The sequence below is a fragment of the Sus scrofa genome, chromosome 14 (genome assembly GCF_000003025.6).
Source record: "Sus scrofa isolate TJ Tabasco breed Duroc chromosome 14, Sscrofa11.1, whole genome shotgun sequence".
Classification (NCBI taxonomy): Eukaryota; Metazoa; Chordata; class Mammalia; order Artiodactyla; family Suidae; genus Sus; species Sus scrofa.
In genome coordinates, this window is record NC_010456.5 from 55,538,370 (window position 1) to 55,557,789 (window position 19,420).

A 19,420-nucleotide genomic window follows, 5' to 3' on the forward strand; every position below is an offset into this window, starting at 1 on the left:
GCAACCTCATGGTTCCTAGTCGGATTCGTTTCCACTGCGCCACGACGGGAACTCCTCAGTATTCTTTCTTAAGTCAGAGGTGGTCAGACTAAACTGTTTCAAAGTTAACATCTAGATTTTAAGTTTCTTTCTTTTTGTTTCTTTCTTTTTCAGCCACACCCACAACATATGGAAATTCCTGGGCAGGGGATCAAATCTGAGCCATAGCTGTGAGCTGCACCACAGCTGCAGCAATCCTTAACCCTCTGTGCCACAGTGGGAACTCCTCCTATATTTTACGTTTTCTGATTAAGCAATACTTAGAGTAAATGAATAAGAGTAAATGTAGAGATATGTTATATATTTGGACAGAGAGAAAAGATGAAGTTTATTTTTCTGTAGCCTTGATCTAGAGGGCAGCAGCTAACCACTGCGGAGGTGGAATTGGAGAATATAAATAATTTATTTGCACCCATCTTTATTTTTAGTAATTACCCCGTGTTCTACTAGGTGCCATTATTCTAGGCAGTAGATAATGCAACAGAAAGATTTCAGAGGTCTGAGTTTGAGTTAATGGCAGCACTACAGACATGTTTCTGTGTGGTGTAAGTTAGTCGTATAACCACTTCGGGTCTTCGTATTCTAGAAATGAGGGATAAAACCTCTCAGTGCCATTGTGAGAAAGAGCTTTGTAAACTGGAACATACTGTATTAAAATAATCCGTTTTGTTTATCAAAAATTTTTCCCTCTGAGCCCATAGTAGTGGTAGCAGAAGTAGTAGGAGTGATGGTAGTACGAATAGTAGCTAACATTTGCATGGGGCCATTGGTTTTCATGAATTTTAGTAGCAGAATTGCTTGAATGGAGAAATAGCAACTCAATTTTATGGTAAATATGGTCAGTCTAGAGTAGTAACCAACACAGTTCGATCTTAAAAGAAGTTACCTTGCTTATTTAAATGAAAAATGTTAGTTGACAGTTCTCTTTAATTTTTTATTTTTATTTATTTATTTATTTATTTTTTGTCTTTTTCTGGGGCTGCACCCACAGCTTATGGAGGTTCCCAGGCTAGAGGTCTAATCAGAGCTGTAGCCACCGGCCTACACCAGAGCCACAGCAACGTGGGATCCGAGCTACGTCTGCGACCTACACTACAGCTCACGGCAACGCCAGATCCTTAACCCTCATGGATACTGATTGGGTTCATAACCTGCTGAGCCACAATGGAAACTTCCAACAGTTCTCTTTAAATCTAAAGAGAGTTTTTTGTTTTGTTTTGTTTTGTTTTTCAGGAACACAAAGAGGGGCAGCTTACATCCATGCCCCGAGAGGTTTGTAGATCGTTTGTGAAAATTATAGCAGAAGTCCTGGGATCGCCTCCGGATTTGGAATTATTGACAATTATCTTCAATTTCCTTTTAGCAGTTCACCCTCCTACTAATACTTATGTTTGTCACAACCCCTCAAACTTCTACTTTTCTTTGCACATAGGTAGGTAAAATCATTTTTGTTAAATGTTGGCTATTTCCACTTTGTTTTTCTTCCCACGTGATCCATATTTGTTTGATATTTATTGAATGGCCTCTGTGCCAGAAGCTGCCCTAATTACACACTGGAATTGGAACGGGGCACAGGGCTGTACCATGAACTGGACATGGGCTCTGCCTTCAGAGGGCTTAAATGCCAAGAGGGAGATATATACTCAAATAATTATAATAAGAAACATTATCTGTTAAGTACTTAATAGATACAAAAGCAGAACTAAGTAGATTTCAGAGAAGTCAGGGTTTCATCAGACAGGTGTGGAGGGAGAAGATTTAATAGACTGTGTATCTGACATGCGCATTGAAGAATTTAGGTAAAATTTGATAGGTAGATTGGATAATTAGCATTCTGAGGGAAGGAAAGGACTTAAAGTTAGGAAAAATAGAGAATATAAAAAATAATGAATTTTACCTTCTCTAGGGGCTTTTTAAAGGAATTGAAAATAATATCATAAATATAGTTTGGGACCATCATTTATTCCCCCACCGTCACCACCAAAGTCGTATTAAATGAGTCCTTGAATGTAAGGTCAGAGAATTTGAATTTGTAGTCTAGTTAGGGGTAATTGAAGGATTTTGTTTTTTGTGTTTGTTTTGAGCCAAAGAATATGATGTTAAGTAAATTATTATAATAAAATTCAGTATACAGAAATGACCTGTATAGAGTGAGTCGAAGCTTGGGAATGGATGAGACCACTGAGGAAAAGTGCAGAGAGAAATAGGAAAAAAGGAAGCTAAGGATAGAACTTCTGGTAATAACGCTATTTAGAGGATGTAACAAGAAAGTCATCTCATTTTAAAAAGAAATATGGCATAATTAGAGTTTTAAAAGAACTAGGAGTTCCCGTTGTGGCTCAGCGGGTTAAGAACCCAACATAGTTTCAGTGAGGATGCAGGTTCAATCCCTGGCCTCACTCAGTGAGTGGGTTAAGGACCCAGCATTGCCTCAAGCCCAATTCACCCCCCAGCCCAGGAACTTCCTTATGCCACACGTGGCCATAATAAAAATATAATTAATTAAAAAATAAAAATAAAAGAACTGGAAAATGAGAACTCCCTTGAGGCACAGTGGGTTAAATATCCAGCATTGTCAGTGCAGTGGCTCAGGTTGCTACTGTGACACAGGTTCAATCCCCAGCCTGGGAATATCCACATACCAGGGCGCAGCCAAAAGAAATTTTTTTTGTTGTTGTTGTCCTTTTTTTGCCTTTTCTAGGGCCACTCCCACGGCATATGGAGGTTCCCAGGCTAGGGGTCTAGGAGTTCCCGTTGCAGTCATCAGCCTATACCAGAGCCACAGCAACGTGGGATCCGAACCGCATCTGCGACCTACACCACAGCTCACGGCAATGCCGGATCCTTAACCCACTGAGCAAGGCCAGGGATTGAAGCCGCAACCTCATGGTTCCTAGTCGGATTCGGTAACCACTGAGCCACGACAGGAACTCCAAGAATTTTTTTTAATTAAAAAATAATGAAACAAAATAAGAAATGTGATATGATAAGAAAGCAAACAAGAGTATACCTGTGAGAAAGCTAGTTAGTAAATTTGGAGAAAGAAACTGGTTGTAAAACAACCATTTTAAGGCTAGAAAAGCAGTGTGGTGACAGATGATGGAGGTTCTTGTAGACAAGAAGCTTAGGCTTTATCCAGAATGACAAGGAGACAGCAGAAAACCACTGGAAAGTTTTAAGCAGGGGGTTGACATTTGATAAAATTCTAGTAGCTTTGAGGATTTGAGGGTGACCAGATGTTCCATCACGATACCACGTAGAAGTTTGTGATAATAATTCAGGTGAGAGGTGGTGATAAAAGCCTGCATGATAGCTCTAGCTAAGGATGAGAAGAGTTCAAGAAACAGAAATAAAGTCATTAGAACCTGGACACTGACTTGACTTGGATAAAGGGAAGATCGTGATCAAGGGTGGTTCCCCGTTCCTGGGTGCTTCTACCAAAGGAACCAGAGAAGAAAACAGGAGTGAATTTAGGGCAGAGTGATGGCTCACATTTAGATTTGTTGCACTGATGGTGTAGATCAAGCAGTTGAATTTATAAGTATGAAGCTCAAAAAGGAAGATTCAGCTGGAGGTATCAACTTTGGAGTCATCTTAGACATTGACTGGGCTACACATAAAGATTAGAAATAACAGCCCTTTCCTCAAGGAGTGAAGATATAAAAAATCTTCTTGGAGAGATCATAGTAACATATACAAGAGAACAGTTAGCTGTTAAACTATAGAAATAACAATAAGTACAGTTGAAATTCAAAAAAAACTAAAAGTTAATGTGGCTAGTAATAGTCATCAAAAGAATCTAGAGTAAGAAATTGTAGTGTACTCAGTATTAAATGTGCCTTGGTATAAGGTATGCCTTTTTTTTTTTGCTTTGAACATCTTTTTGTAAACATTCGTATTTAATGATTTGCTTTTAAAGTTGTATTTTTCTTTTACCCTTTTTTTAAATATTGTCTCAAAAAATTGTTTTCTTCTAGATGGCAAGATCTTTCAAGAGAAAGTACAGTCAATCATGTACCTGAGAGACTCTAGCAGTGGGGGAAAGTTTGTTGCTAGCCCTGGATTTATGGTAATAAGCCCGTCTGGTTTTACTGCCTCCCTACCTGAAGGTAAACAAACAAGCAAACAAAAACAATGAAAGCATAACCCTTCCCTATTCGGTTCTGAATATTAATACATAAGTAAATTGTACTTGTTTCGACAGCATAATACAACCTGATATTCAGGACAAACACTTATAAGTGGAAGGCTAAACTTAAAAATTATAAGATATATTTAAAGAATCCATTTCACTACTTCCTGATCTCAGTCAGTATCTCACACTCAGTACAACAGGTGATTCTCAGGAGAACTCAGGAGATAGGTGAGGCTCATGCTGTCTTGCTGGGGAAATTCTCTCTCCCTTTTGTCATAGTCTTTCATGAAGCTTCTGATTTAGTTTCCCATTTTCTTCAAAAGCTATGTTTGGCTTACTGAATCATTTCTACCTAAACTCATTCTGGACCACTTGCCATGTGAACAACCATCTGGACTGCAGCCTCAGGGCCTCAACCGAGGATCCCTCCCTCTACTTAATCTACCCACACGCTGGTGTCTGTCTTGGACATCATCAAAGAAGACATCCAACCTCTGAGACTCCAGTGTCCCACCCTCTCATGACAACTTTCTGTCTTTCTTTCTTTTTTTATATAATGATTTTTTTCCATTATAGATGGTTTACAGTGTTCTGTCAATTTTCTACTGTACAGCAGTGACCCAGTCACACATACATATATACATTCTTTTTCCCACATTATCATGCTCCATCATAAGTGACTAGATATAGTTCCCAGTGCTATACAGCAGGATTTCATTGCTTATCCATTCCAAAGGCATTAGTTTGCATCTATTAACCCCAGACTCCCAGTCCATCCCACTCCCTCCCCCTCCCCCTTGGCAACCACAAGTCTGTTCTCCAAGTCTATGAGTTTCTTTTCTGTGGAAATGTTCATTTGTGCTGTATATTAGATTCCAGATATAAGTGATATCATATGGTATCTGTCTTTCTCTTTCTTAGTTCACTTAGTATGAGAGTCTCTAGTTCCATCCATGTTGCTGCAGATGGCATTATTTTGTCCTTGTTTATGGCTGAGTATTATTCCACTGTGTATATATACCACATCTTCTTAATCCATTCGTCTGTCGATGGACATTTAGATTGTTTCCGTGTCTTGGCTATTGTGAATAGGGCTGCAGTGAACATGTGGGTGTATGTGCCTTTTTCAAGGAAAGTTTTGTCTGGATATATGCCCAAGAGTGGGATTGCTGGGTCATATGATAGTTCTATATTTAGTTTTCTAAGGTACATTCATACTGTTTTCCATAGTGGTTGTATCAATTTACATTCCCACTAACAATGTAGGAGGGTTCCCTTTTCTCCACACCCTCTCCAGCATTTGTTTTTGGTGAACTTATTAATGATGGCAATTCTGACTGGTATGAAGTGGTATCTCATAGCAGTTTAGATTTGCATTTCTCTACTAATAAGTGATGTTGAGCATTTTTTCATGTGTTTGTTGTCCATCTGTATATCTTCTTTAGAGAAATGTCTATTCAGGTCTTTTGCCCATTTTTTTTCTGTTGGGTGTTGGGTTTTTTGCTGTTGAGTTGTGTAAGTTGTTTGTATATTTTAGAGATTAAGCCCTTGTCAGTTGCATCATTTGAAATTATTTTCTCCCATTCTGTAAGTTGTCTTTTTGTTTTTTTATGGTTTCCTTTGCTGTGCAAAGCTTGGTAGTTTGACTAGGTCCCATTGGTTTATTTTTGCTTTTATTTCTGTTGCCTTGGGAGACTGACTGAGAAAACATTTGTAAGGCTGATGTCAGAATGTTTTGCCTACATTCTCTTCTAGGAGTTTGATGGTGTCTTGTCTTATGTTTAAGTCGTTAAGCCATTTTGAGTTTATTTTTGTGCATAGTGTGAGGGCGTGTTCCAGTTTCATTGATTTACATGCACCTGTCCAGTTTTCCCCAACACCACTTGCTGAAAAGACTGTCTTTTCCCCATTTTATATTCTTGCCTCCTTTGTCAAAGATTAGTTGACCGTAGGTGTCTGAGTTTATTTCTGGGTTTTCTGTTCTGTTCCATTGGTCTGTATTTTGTTTTGGTACCAGTACCACACTGTCTTGATTATTGTGGCTTTGAAATATTGCCTGAAGTCTGGGAGAGTTATGATTCCTGCTTGGTTTTTGTTCCTCAGAATTGCTGTGGCAATTCTGGGAATTTTGTGGTTCCATTTAAATTTTTGAACTGTTTGTTCTAGATCTGTGAAAAATGTCTTGGGCACACTCCCAAAGACATTCTATGATGCCACCATAATCCTAATACCAAAACCAGACAAAGATACTACCAGAAAAGAAAATTATAGGCCAATATCTTTGATGAATATAGACACAAAAATTCTCAACACAATTCTAGCCAATCAAATTCAACAACATATAAAAAGGATCATACACCGCAACCAAGTAGGATTCACCCCAGGTTCACAAGGGTAGTTCAACATATGCAAATCAATCAACATCATGCACCACCTTCACAAAAGACAAGTCAAAAACCACATGATCATCTCAATAGATGCAGAAAAAGCATTTGACAAAAATCCAACATCCATTCATGATAAAAACTCTTACCAAAGTGGGTATAGAGGGAACATACCTTAACATAATAAAAGCCATTTGTGACAGACCCACAGCAAATATAATACTCAATGGAGAAAAGCTCAAAGCTTTCCTTCTAAAATCTGTAACAAGACAAGGATGCCCACTCTCACCACTTTATTCAACATAGTATTGGAAGTCCTAGCCACAGCAATCAGACAAACAAAAATAAAAGGTATCCAAATTGAAAGAGAAGCAGTAAAATTGTCACTGGATGTAGATGACATGATACTATATATAGAAAACCCTAAGGACTCAACCCCAAAACTACTCTAACTGATCAACAAATTTCAGCAAAGTAGCAGGATACAAGATTAACATTCAGAAATCTGTTGCATTTCTGTATACTAACAATGAAATGTTAGGAAAGGAATATAAAAATACAATACCTTTTAAAATTGCACCCAAAAAAATTAAATACCTGGGAATACACCTGACCAAGGAGGTGAAAGATTTATATGCTGAGAACTATAAAACATTAATCAAGGAAATTAAAGAGGATTCAAAGAAATGGATATTCCATGCTCCTGGGTTGGAAAAATTAACATTGTAAAAATGGCCATGCTACCCAAAGCAATATACAGATTCAATGAAGTCCCTCTCAAATTACCCATAACTTCCTGTCTTTCCACCTCTGAGACTCAAGTGTCCTACGCTCTCATGACTTTCTCTTTCTGGTTCCTTTTTCATCATCCCAAGTTCCTTCTGTCTGTTTCCCCTTCTAGCCAAGATCCCATTCGCTAATAGTTTTATTTCATCTTCCTTGTGCCCTTGGCCTTTCACCACTCTTAATATGGCAAACCCTAACCTTTCCTCAGTCCAACCATCCTGACACTGCTGAGCATGCTACTGTCAAAAGGGTCTGCATCTGTAGTTGGCCTTTTAATGCTGCCCTGCAATTTTTCTCTATATTCAGAACCATTTACCTCCTCTATTTCGAGTCTTCAAACTCAGAGTACTTGCTATCTTCCTAATTCGTTCTTTAAAAACTGCGTCCTCTTTATTTTTATAGAGAAAAAACAGATACACGTCTCTTGATTGTGAACTGGCTGTCTTGACTTTTCCTTCTCTTTTCCTTTCCCATCCTCCTCCTTACTGACATTCCTTATTGTCAGTCCCACCGAGTCTTGTCTCCAGCTCCAATACAAATGATCAAATGGGCAGGTAAGATAGAGACAGGGATAGATAGCATGAGATAGCTGGGTAATAGTCTCCAGTTTTCTCTCTCCCAGAGTGTTTTAGTTATTCTAGCATGTTTTATGGCCTATTACCGTAATATTTTAAGGCTATGTTTCAATTAGTTTTATTTGTAATTTTATAGGAAGTATCATTTTTAAAATCATTGTGCATCACTCTGAAACATTAGTACAGTCAGACCCCCATTTTTTTCCAGGTCATTTGAATAGACTCATTTAGCAGCCTTATTCCTCTAACACAATCCAGAAATAACTAGGATAAACTTCTGAGCTGCAGAGCTATTTTATTGCTGCAAAGCCTGAACTCTGGGCAGTTCATTCAGTGCTTATTTACTTTATGTCAGTGCTTCTTTTATGAAAAATCACCTGGAAAGCTTGTTAAAACACAGATCCCTGGGTCCATGCCTCATCTATTCTGACTCAGTAGATCTGGGGTGGAGCCTGAGAATGTACATTTCTAACAGTCACACACTGGTACTTTTGCCCATGCTCCTGGCCCACAGACCACACCTTAAGTAGCGTTCATTTTTATCCCAGGCACTAGGGTGAGAGTGATTTTTCTAATCCCCTCCTGCTTAGAACATAAGAAGCAGAAAATTAGAGAGCTACAGCAGATGGAGAAAAAAACTATTTCTTCTCACTAATAGCAAAAAGTGATTTCAGAAATGGAGGAGTAAGAACAGTCTGGAGTCAGTGAGTCTAGTAATAACACCAAGTACATTTATTGAGCACCTGTTATAGAGCAGGCATTGTGCTAGGTGCATCACAAATATGATCTCACTTAATCCTGAAAGCAGCCTTGCAAAGTAGACATTCTGAACCCTCATTTTACATTTGCAGAAACAAAAACGCATATAATTAAATGACTTACCTAAGGCCACCTAACTGAGTGAGCTATCACTTGAATCCAGTTATATCTCCTTGCAAAGCCCACACTCTTTCCACTGTACCGAACTGCCTACTAGTGACTACTAGCCTGAGGTACATTGTCCCACTTAATCCACTTCATTTCACAGCAGTAGAACCATTAATCCTAATAACTTCACACAGTCAATATTGTATTCTGTTAAGGAGATAGGAAAAGATATGTTTTGGGGGAAGATTTTAATTAAAAAGTAGTTAAAAGATGGAGTTCCCATCGTGGCACAGTGGTTAACAAATCTGACTAGGAACCATGAGGTTGCAGGTTCGATCCCTGGCCTTGCTCAGTGGGTTAAGGATCCGGCATTGCCGTGAGCTGTGGTGGAGGTTGCAGACGCGGCTCAGATCCCATGTTGCTGTGGCTGTGGTGTAGGCTGGCGTCTACAGCTCCCATTCAACCCCTAGCCTGGGAACCTTCATATGCCGTGGGAGCAGCCCTAGAAAATGCAAAAAGACAAAAAAAAAAAAGAAAGAAAGAAAAAGAAAATAGCTTTAACACTTAAGAATTTTAAGCATTCTGTGCTCTGATCATTATCCTGTATGGATTCCTTAACCTCACTGGATAAGTGCGGTTGTAACTGATGTAGAAAAGAAGTGGTCCCACTAAATAGATTTTTAAATACTGTTTTTCCATTTACTCTTAGCAGGAAACACTTCCTCCAGCTCTGTTCCCCAGCAGATGACCAGCATGCTGCGTTCTAGAAGCCTACCAACGTTTCCCACTTCTTCACCTCAAAAACAACCACGAAAACTGACTGGAAGTTTGGGTTGTAGTATTGATGAGTTACAAAATATCGTAGATAATTATGTTGCTTCCCAACCAGAGAAACAGAGTCCTCCGGGGAGCTCGGAGACACTGAAGAAAAGCAGAGAAGATGCTTTCGTCAGTAGCTGTGAGTCTGCCCAAACTGTCTGTGAAATGGAACCTGTCCTTTTAGCCCAGCCCGCTGCCAATGGTGTCCCAAGAGCAGCAGCAGAGCTTTCAGTGGTCAGAGTTGACCACAAGGACTTGGGAGCAGAGCCCAGGTCAGACGATGACAGCCCTGGGGACGAGTCCTTCCCACGCCGACCTGACCACCTAAAGGGACTGGCCTCTTTCCAGCGAAGCCACAGCACCATTGCCAGCCTCGGGCTGGCTTTTCCTTCCCAGAACGGATCCGCAGCTGTTGGCCGGTGGCCAAGTCTTGTTGACAGGAATACAGAGGACTGGGAAAACTTTGCCTTTTCTCTCCGTTATGAGCCGAAGGACGGCCGAACTAAGAGTGCTCATAGGTACTTTTGCATGTTTTTATACCAGCCCCCCACTTTTTACTATTCTTTGAAGACTCTCTGTACTTGTAGAAATGTCTTTGCTATGTCACCTTTTATAACATATATTAACAGCAAAGGTACCTTTCTCCTTAATACAAGGTGATAATGAATCCCATTTTTTTTTTTTTTTTTGGTCTTTTTCGGGCCACACCTGTGGCATATAGAAGTTCCCCAGCTAGAGGTCAAATCGGAGCTATAGCCGCTGGCCTACATCACAGCCACAGCAACGCCAGATCCAAGCCGAGTCAGTGACCAACACTATAGCTCATGGCAACACCAGATCCTTAACTCTGAGCAAGGCCAGGGATCAAACTCACATCCTCATGAATACTAGTAGCATTCATTTCCACTGAGCCACTGTAGGACCTCCATGAATCCCATATTTAACCAACAGCTAAATCATACTTCTTCAAGAAAAAAATATCTTGTGGTTTATTTAACTCCATATGGTTAATAGAGGAAAAAACTCTATGGTTCAGGGAAAGTATACAATTTATTATTGTTTCTAAAAGCATCTCAGCCAGCACTGTCAGTGAAATTTTCTGTGATAATGGACATGTTCAGCTGTGCCAGCCAATGCAGTAGATATTGTAGCAGGCCGAGCACTTGAAATGTGGCCAGTACAGCTGAGCAACGGCATTTTTTACTTAATTTTAAATAGTTTAAGTAGCACAAGTGGCTGTTGGAAATCATATATGTAGAATAGACTAGCGTTTAGCAGACTATATACTTTAAAAATAGCACTGATAAAAAGTGATGGCCAATTTCTTAATCACAAAACAACATGTTTCTTAGATCAAGAAACATTTTTTAAACATTATGAGCTCTCATTTCAAAATGTGGAAATTATTATCCTTATCACCATTCTTAAGGTAATCGTGATGTACTACTTTGCTGCTTGATACTGTGTTAGTAAGACTTCTTGGGTCTTTGTTTTAGTGTAACTGAAGACTGCCTGGTACCTATATGCTGTGGGTTATATGAGCTCTTAAGTGGAGTTCTTCTCATCCTGCCTGACATCATGCTAGAAGAGGTGCTGGACAAGCTGATTCACGCAGATACGCTTTTAGTCCTCGTTAACCACCCATCGCCTGCTATACAGCAAGGAGTTATTAAAGTAAGGACTGATACTAAATATGTTGTTTAATTTTGGAAAAATAAGTATACGTGTCATTTAAACTTTGAATATAATGTTAAAGTAGACCTAGAGCTTTCTTTTATTCTTAGGCATAATGAACTGATAGGAGTTTAATTCTTACTCCTATTTTTATAGGTATTATCATCCAATTTTAAGCTCTCCTTCATATATGAATTCATATCAGTATGTTTTTTAGGTTACTGATTATAGGGAACACATAGTCCATTGGAAGTCTTCTTGCAGTCATCAAATCTTAGACATTTACTTTATGTTTCAGCTCATATGTCACCTTCTCAAAGAAACCTTCCCTGATCATCTTTCACAGTTGCTTCCTTCTAGCCCTACTCCTTATTTGTTCTATGATAGCATCTTTGTTATGTCTTAAATTATTTATTTGTTTACTTTTTTAAAGTATAGTTGATTTACAATGTTCCTTCAGTTTCTGCTATACAGCAAAGTACCCAATCAAACATAAATATACATTCTTTTTTTTATACTATCTTCCTTCATGTTCTAACCCAAGATATTGGCATAGCTCCCTGTGCTGTACAGTAGAACCCCATTGCCCATGCATTCCAAATGTAATAGTTTGATTTACTAACCCCAAAGTCCTCATCCATTCCACTCCCTCCTCTTTCCTCCCAGCAACCACAAGTCTGTTCTCTATGTCACTGATCTGCTTCTGTTTTGTAGATAGGGTCATCTGTGCCATATTTTAGATTCCAGATATAAGTGATATCATATGGTATTTGTCTTTATCTTTCTGACTTACTTTACTCAGTATGAGAATCTCTAGTTGTATCCATGTTGCTGCAAATGGCATTATTTTGTCCTTGTTTATGGCTGAGTAGTATTCCATTGTATATATGTACCACATCTTCTTAATATACAAACAACTCATACAACTCAACAACCAAAAAAACCAAAACAACCCTAATCGAAAAATGGGCAAAAGACTTTACTAGACATTTCTCCAAAGAAGACAAATGTTTAGCCTGTAGGCACATGAAAAGATGCTAAATATTGCTAATTATTAGAGAAATGCAAATCAGAACTGCAATGAGGTACCATCTCACACTGGTCAGAATGGCCATCATTAATAAGTCATTAATGGCCATAATTAATAACAAATGCTAGAGAGGGTGTGAAGAAGAGGGAACCCTCTGTCACTGTTGGTGGGAATGTAAATTGGTACAACCAGTGTGGAAAACAGTACTGAGGTTCCTCAGAAAACTAAATATAGATCTACTGCATGATCCAGCAATCCCACTCCTGGGCATATATCCAGACAAAACATTCATTCAAAAAGATACATGCATCCCTGTGTTCATTGCAGCACTATTCACAATAGCTAAGACATGGAAACAACCTAAAGGTCCATCAACAGATGAGTGTACCTTTTTTTTTTAATCTTCCATGTTGGACTATAAGCTCCATGAGGGTACACATCTTGTGTCTAATATATAAAAGATCCTTGGTATATTGTTCAATGAATAAATATTTGATATGAGTGGTTTCCATTAGAAAACAAACCCAATATTGAAATGATCTCTTAAAAAGTCTCATTTTCTCAGTGTGTCTTGATGTAGGATATTGTTTAATCAGTTGCAGTTCAATCCAGTATTTACTTAGCTTTCATTTCATGTGTAAAACTCTGGGCTTGTTGCCAAGTGATGTGTAAAGGGGAATAATATAAGCCCCTGCATTCAAGCAGTTACAGTCCACTGGGGGAGAGAAACATATTCCCAGAAGTAAAATGTCTCTGATGAATGCTTCAACAATAGTGTTAACAAAGAAGAATGGAGCATAGGAAAGCAGTTAATTCTGATGGAGCCAGGGAAGGGTTTCTGCAAAACGTTTATTTTGTATTATGTTGTAAACTTAGAAAGTGTTTTAAGTAGGGCAGTGAAGAGGTGTGTGTTTTGAGAAGAATAGTCTATCACCCCAGTGGGGGAGTGATTGCCAAGGAGAGAGAGGTGGAAGGATTCTGTTCGCAGGCTAGCACAGTGGTCCAGGGGAGAGGTGATGAGTTCCTGAGATGGAGAGGTGTGAAGTCACAGGACAGACAGGTTTGAGAGACATTCGCTGACATGGAGGAGAGAGGCCTTCATGTGGGGATCAAGACAAGGTGAAGCCAAAAGTGAGAGGAGGACGGTGCTCCTCCTATATCAGAGCCATGGAAGAAGGGAATGTGGGAGGGATATAATTACTTTGTACACATGTTGCATATAAGATGCTGGGAAGGAATGGAAATTTAGGCCAAGCTCAGGATAAATAATGTCTCAAGAAGTCTAGACACATGCACCCACATGTTCATTGCAGCACTATTCACAATAGCCAGGACATGGAAACAACCCAAATGTCCATCAACAGATGATTGGATTAGGAAGATGTGGTATATATACACAATGGAATACTACTCAGCCATAAAAAATGACATAATGCCATTTGCAGCAACATGGATGGAACTAGAGAATCTCATACTGAGTGAAATGAGCCAGAAAGACAAAGACAAATACCATATGATATCACTTATAACTGGAATCTAATATCCAGCACAAATGAACATCTCCAGAAAAGAAAATCATGGACTTGGAAAATAGACTTGTGGCTGCCTGATGGGAAAGGGAGGGAGTGGGAGGGATCAGGAGCTTGGGTTATCAGATACAACTTAGAATAAACTTACAAGGAGATCCTGCTGAGTAGCATTGAGAACTATGTCTAGATACTCATATTGCAACAGAACAAAGGGTGGGGAAAAATGTATACATGTAAGGATAACTTGATCCACTTGCTGTACAGTGGGAAAAAATAAGTAAATAAAAAGCTTAAAAAAAAAAAAGTCTAGAAAAAATAGAGGCCTAGGATATATATGTGTGTTTTCGAAACAGCATAGTACAATGTTGACTGATTTTTCTTCCTTCAGAATTAGAATTAGGCACAAATATTCTACTTATAATCAACTAAGACTGCCAGTCTCCTATGTGTCCACGCTCAGCTGAAGAGCTAGTTTCCCATCACAAAAGTATTAAGATCACCAAGACAGAGTCATCGTTAGCATTCCATGCTAGTCAGAGACAGGGTTTATTTTCTTTTGCTATGGAGGTGGCACTTTATTTAGCTTTCTATGTTCTGTATATATATAATTAAACAAATTTGCCACTATAATACACACACTGACTTGGATACATTATATAAAATTTTAATGCATTATCTAAATGTCTTAATTTTTTTTCTTTAGCTGTTAGATGCATTTTTTCATAGAGCATCAAAGGAACAAAAAGATAAATTTCTGAAGAATCGTGGCTTTTCCTTGCTAGCAAACCAGTTGTACCTTCATCGAGGAACTCAGGAATTGTTAGAATGCTTCATTGAAATGTTCTTTGGCCGGCGTATTGGCCTTGATGAAGAGTAAGTGGGTTCTTCCCTATATCAGAATTGAGGATCTTTTGTCTTAAATGTAAAATTTAGTAAACTGACTCTTGACAAAATTATTTGGTCACACTTAGAAAAAAATCTGCTAAAAGTCATTTTCCATATGAATCCATTTATTATTTTACATATGATAGTCTTTCTAATGTAACTTCTTCCTTTGTATTTCATTCACTAGCTAGAACTAGCAAGAAGTATATGCTGCATTAAATGAAAGAAAGTGATAGTTAAGACTTGGCCTCTATTGGAAGTTCTCATTGTGGCTCAGTGGCTTAGGAACCCTACTAGCATCCATGAAGACATGGGTTCAATCCTTGGGCCTCACTCAGTGGGTTAAGGGTCCACCGTTGCCATGAGCTGTGGTGTAGGTCACATAGGCGGCTCAGATCCCACGTTGCTGTGGCTTTGGCGTCGGCTGGCGGCTACAGTTCCGACTGAACCCCTGGCCTGGGAACCTCCATGTGCCACGGGTGTGGCCCTAAAAAGACAGAAAGAAAAAAAAAAAAAAAAAGATTTGGCCTATAGTATTAACCTGAGAAGGTTAACTGAGAAGAAGGTGCTCCCGTGGTCTCAGCAGCAGGTTACCAAGTGATCCATAGAGAAGTTCCTCTCCCCCTCAAGAGATCCAGGTCACCCAGGAGAAGAGCCGGTCCCTCACCTGGAATCCAGTGCACTGATTGCCTGACCTGGATGTAATGCTGAAGGATTAGCACATAAGTCCAAACATTAAAGAATATTCTTCTCCCAAGCCAAGTTTGGCAGAAAAATGAAGCTGTAATTTCTGTGTGATAAAGTAGAGGGGAATATATGCCTTTTTATTATCACTGTCTCCTACTTATTTGTAAGGAGATCAATTCAGACCTTGTGGAATTTACTTATAATCGCAGTAACAGCAGTAGTACTTTTCATTTGCATACAGCTTTTGGCTTTTTCAAAGCAATTCTGCATTATCTCATTTGATTCTCATGACAACCTTGAGAAAAAGGTAGAATACCGCTGCACGTATTTGACAGATAAGGAAAGCGAGGTATAAAGCACATAATTTCCCTCCACCACAGAGGCATATAATGTTGGAACAAGAACTCGAGATCCATTCCTTTTACTAGACCTCTTTTTCCTAGCCCTGTCTTGCAGTTACTGTGTATAATATTTTTTTTTCTGTGCGCTTGCTATGTAGAACAGGGGTTCATGGACGAATTAAAGTGAGTCAGTTAAAACCATGAAATTGTATACATGTTCCACTTGAATATTTGTGCATTTACCTAGAGACAGACGTCTAGCCACACCTTTCATCTTATTATGGGAGAGGTCTATGATCTAAAAAAAGGTTAAGAATCCTTGCCACCCTAATGTATGTTTTTCGCTTCAAAATCAGGTCAACAAAATGACCCATATTACAATCATTTTTCCTTATTTCATGCTTCTACTTGCTTCTAACATGCTCTTAACTGTGTATGATATATTGTAGATTTGACCTGGAAGATGTGAAAAACATGGGACTCTTTCAAAAGTGGTCTCTCATCCCTGTTCTGGGACTCATAGAGACCTCCTTATATGACCACATGCTCTTGCACAGCGCTCTCTTCCTTCTTCTCCAAATATTAAATTCGTGTTCCAAGGTCGCAGATATGTTGTTGGATAATGGTCTGCTCTACGTGTTATGTAATACAGTAGCAGCCCTGAATGGATTGGAAAAGAAGTAAGTTTTAAATCATTGTTTAAAATGACATCTGATAAAAACTGTGGAAAGGGAAAAACTTTAGTGACAAGTTACATTAAAACATCTGATATTTCATAATACTCTCAAAGAATTTCATTGCTCCAGAAGTGATTACATCAAATTTGGGGGGCATATTTTCCATCATTTTCAATAAATTTTGGTGAAAAAGAAGGTGTTTATATGATCTACTTTTAGGTATTTAGAACCTGAAAACAAGTTGAATAAATTTAACTGTCCTCAGACGTACTTACCAAGCTTCCACAGTAGTCTTATAAAAATTGTTATCCCCATCAGGACTAGGAAATTGAAGATTAGAAAGATATAGTAACTTCTTGAAGGTCACACAGCTAGTAAATAGAGAACTTGAGGCTGGATCTGTCTCACTTCAGAAGCCTGAGCTTTGAGGTCGCCATGCTCTCCACTTTCAGCATATGACATTAGCTGTCTGCCACCATAATGGAGTTTCTAATAGCCCAAGTACATTGGCAAATAACTGCTCACCAGATTGATTAACAACTCTAAAAAATATGGGAGGAGATGATATATTTATTTGGATATTGTACCTTTGGTATCTGCATTTATGATACACAGTGTAACATTTTTATAGTATAACATTTTATAGTATTAAAAGGCACATCTCCAGAAGCACCATCTTACTGCACTGAAGCATTAAATATTAAATAAATTTTGCAGAGAAGACAGAGCATACCATTGGTGATTCTCTAGGCCAAGGAGGCTCTCGGGGTACAAGAGAGGACTCCTTGTACTCAGCTCAGTTCAGTTTTTGGGGGGCACCTGTTTTATTTAGGTGTGTCTAAATGCCTGTGTGCTACACAGATGAGAAATACAAAGAGGTGCAAAGGATTGTATTTCCTTAAATCATTTAGTCTTGCTTACAGCACAGTGCATGAAATTAGAACTACTTGGAAAGAGTAGTGGCAGGTTCCTTCTACAAACAGTTTTTGAGTTCTCTGATGGCTCAGCCAGTTAAGGACTCAGTGTTATCACTGCCGTGGCACAGGTTCAACCCCTGGCTCAGGAATTTCTGCATACCGAGGGTTTGGCAAAAAAAAAAAAAAAAAAAAAATTACATTAAAAAAATAAAAGCAGCTTGTTGCTGTTGTTGTTCTAAATAAATTGTATTTCACTGAGTGTCCCCTATGCTACTCTATTTATTAGCCCAAACAATTACCATTTCTAACTCCTGCTTGATTTTGAAAAAGTTAATGGAAAGACTTACTGTCTTAAACTGAGAAAGATTATAGAGATTAAAAATTTAGGAACAGAAGTAACTAGTTCATATTTGCTAGGCACTTATCAGTGATTAATATAGGTTCAAATCTATTATCTCTTTTAATCCTTAAAACAACTATAATTTGTATAAGTGAGATTCAGAGAGGTTAGGTTATTTATTCAATTTCACCATCTCTGTGAAGCCTTCTCAGAATATTCCTGTTCAGACCCACAGAATCCTCCCCTTTACTGTGGCTGGGAAGCTGCCTGTGCATCCCCACAGTGCCTGGGGTTAATCCCTCTTGTTACCCTTACCACCATTTACTGTTTATAGTTATCTGTTCACTAGTCTGGTGCTCTGCAAGCCAAATGTTGACAGGGGTCAAAGCATGTCTTCATATTTCTATTCCCAGCACGTAGTTCACAGGACCTGCCACAGAGTAAGTGGGGGATTGATACTGAATGAATGCATGCAGGAATGAATGCTGGCAGAACAGGAATTTCAACCATTTCTTTTTGCCTTAAATTCTCTGTTCTTTTCCTTTAGCATTCCTTTGAATGAATACAAATTGCTTGCTTGTGATATACAGCAACTGTTCATAGCAGTTACAATTCATGCTTGCAGTTCCTCAGGCTCACAATATTTTAGAGTTATTGAAGACCTTATTGTACTGCTGGGATATCTTCAAAATAGCAAAAACAAGAGGACACAAAGTAAGATTTAATTTTTATAGGTTTTTTTTTTGGGGGGGGGAAGTTGTATAATAACCCAAAATGTTATTCAAACCTAATCCCTTTCTCTGGCTACTATAGAGAGAGTGGATTAGAGGAGAGAAACTGTTTCGCTAAAGGTTCATCCTTTGTTTACCAGGTTTAAAAAGAAAACTTTTTAAGTAGCAAGAATAAAAAAATGATGCCTTGATGTAATTAGCAGCTGGCAACATATCCTTAAAAGAAGCTGCTGATTTTTCTTACCAAGTAGAATTAAAAGGCTTATGTTAAATAATAATGCCCTTTAGTTTTCTTTAATGGCAAATCTTCAGAAAAATGGGAGAATTTCTGGTTAAAGTTCTGCCTTACATATTACAAAGCCTCTTCTGGCATTCCTGTTGTGGCTTAGTGAGTTAAGGACCCAATGCAGATTGGATCCCTGGCCTCACTCAGTGGGTTAAGGATTTGGTGTTGCTGTGACTGTGGTATAGGCAGGCAGCTGCAGCTCTGATTCAACCCCTGGCCTGGGCACTTCCACATGCTGCAGATATAGCCATAAAAAGAAAAAAGCGTGTCCTTTAAAACAATTACATAAAATGAAATAAATTTGTGAGCTAGTATTTTTCCATTGATTTTTTTTTTTTAATGGTGATCATTGGGATATTTGCTTTTAAAATGCTTTTAGAGACAGTTAAATGTTTATTACCATCAGGCACCCATGTTGGTCAAAAATTTTTAGTTTATGTCTAATAAAACATTATTGGCAGTTTTGATATTACCTGAAGATAATTCAATTAAAAATTAACAACCACATAACTTGAAAACATTCTGGTATGTTCTTTTTTTAGATATGGCTATTGCACTGCAGTTGAGAGTTCTCCAGGCTGCTATGGAATTTATAAGGACTACTGCAAATCATGACTCTGAAAACCTTATGAGTTCATTCCAGTCACCTGCTTCCCACCATGCAATGTTTCAGAAGCGAAAGAGCATTGCTGGTGAGTATTGAAATAATATTTAAATG

At 38.5% G+C, this 19,420-nt stretch overlaps 1 protein-coding gene across 9 annotated transcripts in view; it reads left to right on the top strand.

Annotated features, from left to right (window-relative positions):
• The window catches only part of LYST (lysosomal trafficking regulator), a 200,849-nt gene that overhangs the window by 105,207 nt on the left and 76,222 nt on the right, over window positions 1-19,420 (top strand). For 7 of the 9 annotated variants that reach the window (XR_002338622.1, XR_002338623.1, XM_021073151.1 and 4 more), the window contains 8 exons: window positions 1,273-1,471; window positions 4,017-4,148; window positions 9,496-10,123; window positions 11,102-11,279; window positions 14,542-14,711; window positions 16,201-16,431; window positions 18,233-18,399; window positions 19,245-19,394. Coding sequence is in view for 7 of the 9 variants with exons in the window: in XM_021073151.1 (XP_020928810.1) it covers window positions 1,273-1,471; window positions 4,017-4,148; window positions 9,496-10,123; window positions 11,102-11,279; window positions 14,542-14,711; window positions 16,201-16,431; window positions 18,233-18,399; window positions 19,245-19,394 (1,855 nt within the window). In the remaining 2 variants the exon portion in view is untranslated. The remainder of the gene's footprint in view (window positions 1-1,272; window positions 1,472-4,016; window positions 4,149-9,495; window positions 10,124-11,101; window positions 11,280-14,541; window positions 14,712-16,200; window positions 16,432-18,232; window positions 18,400-19,244; window positions 19,395-19,420) is intronic. The other 2 variants (XM_021073156.1, XM_021073154.1) reach the window with 1 other exon arrangement.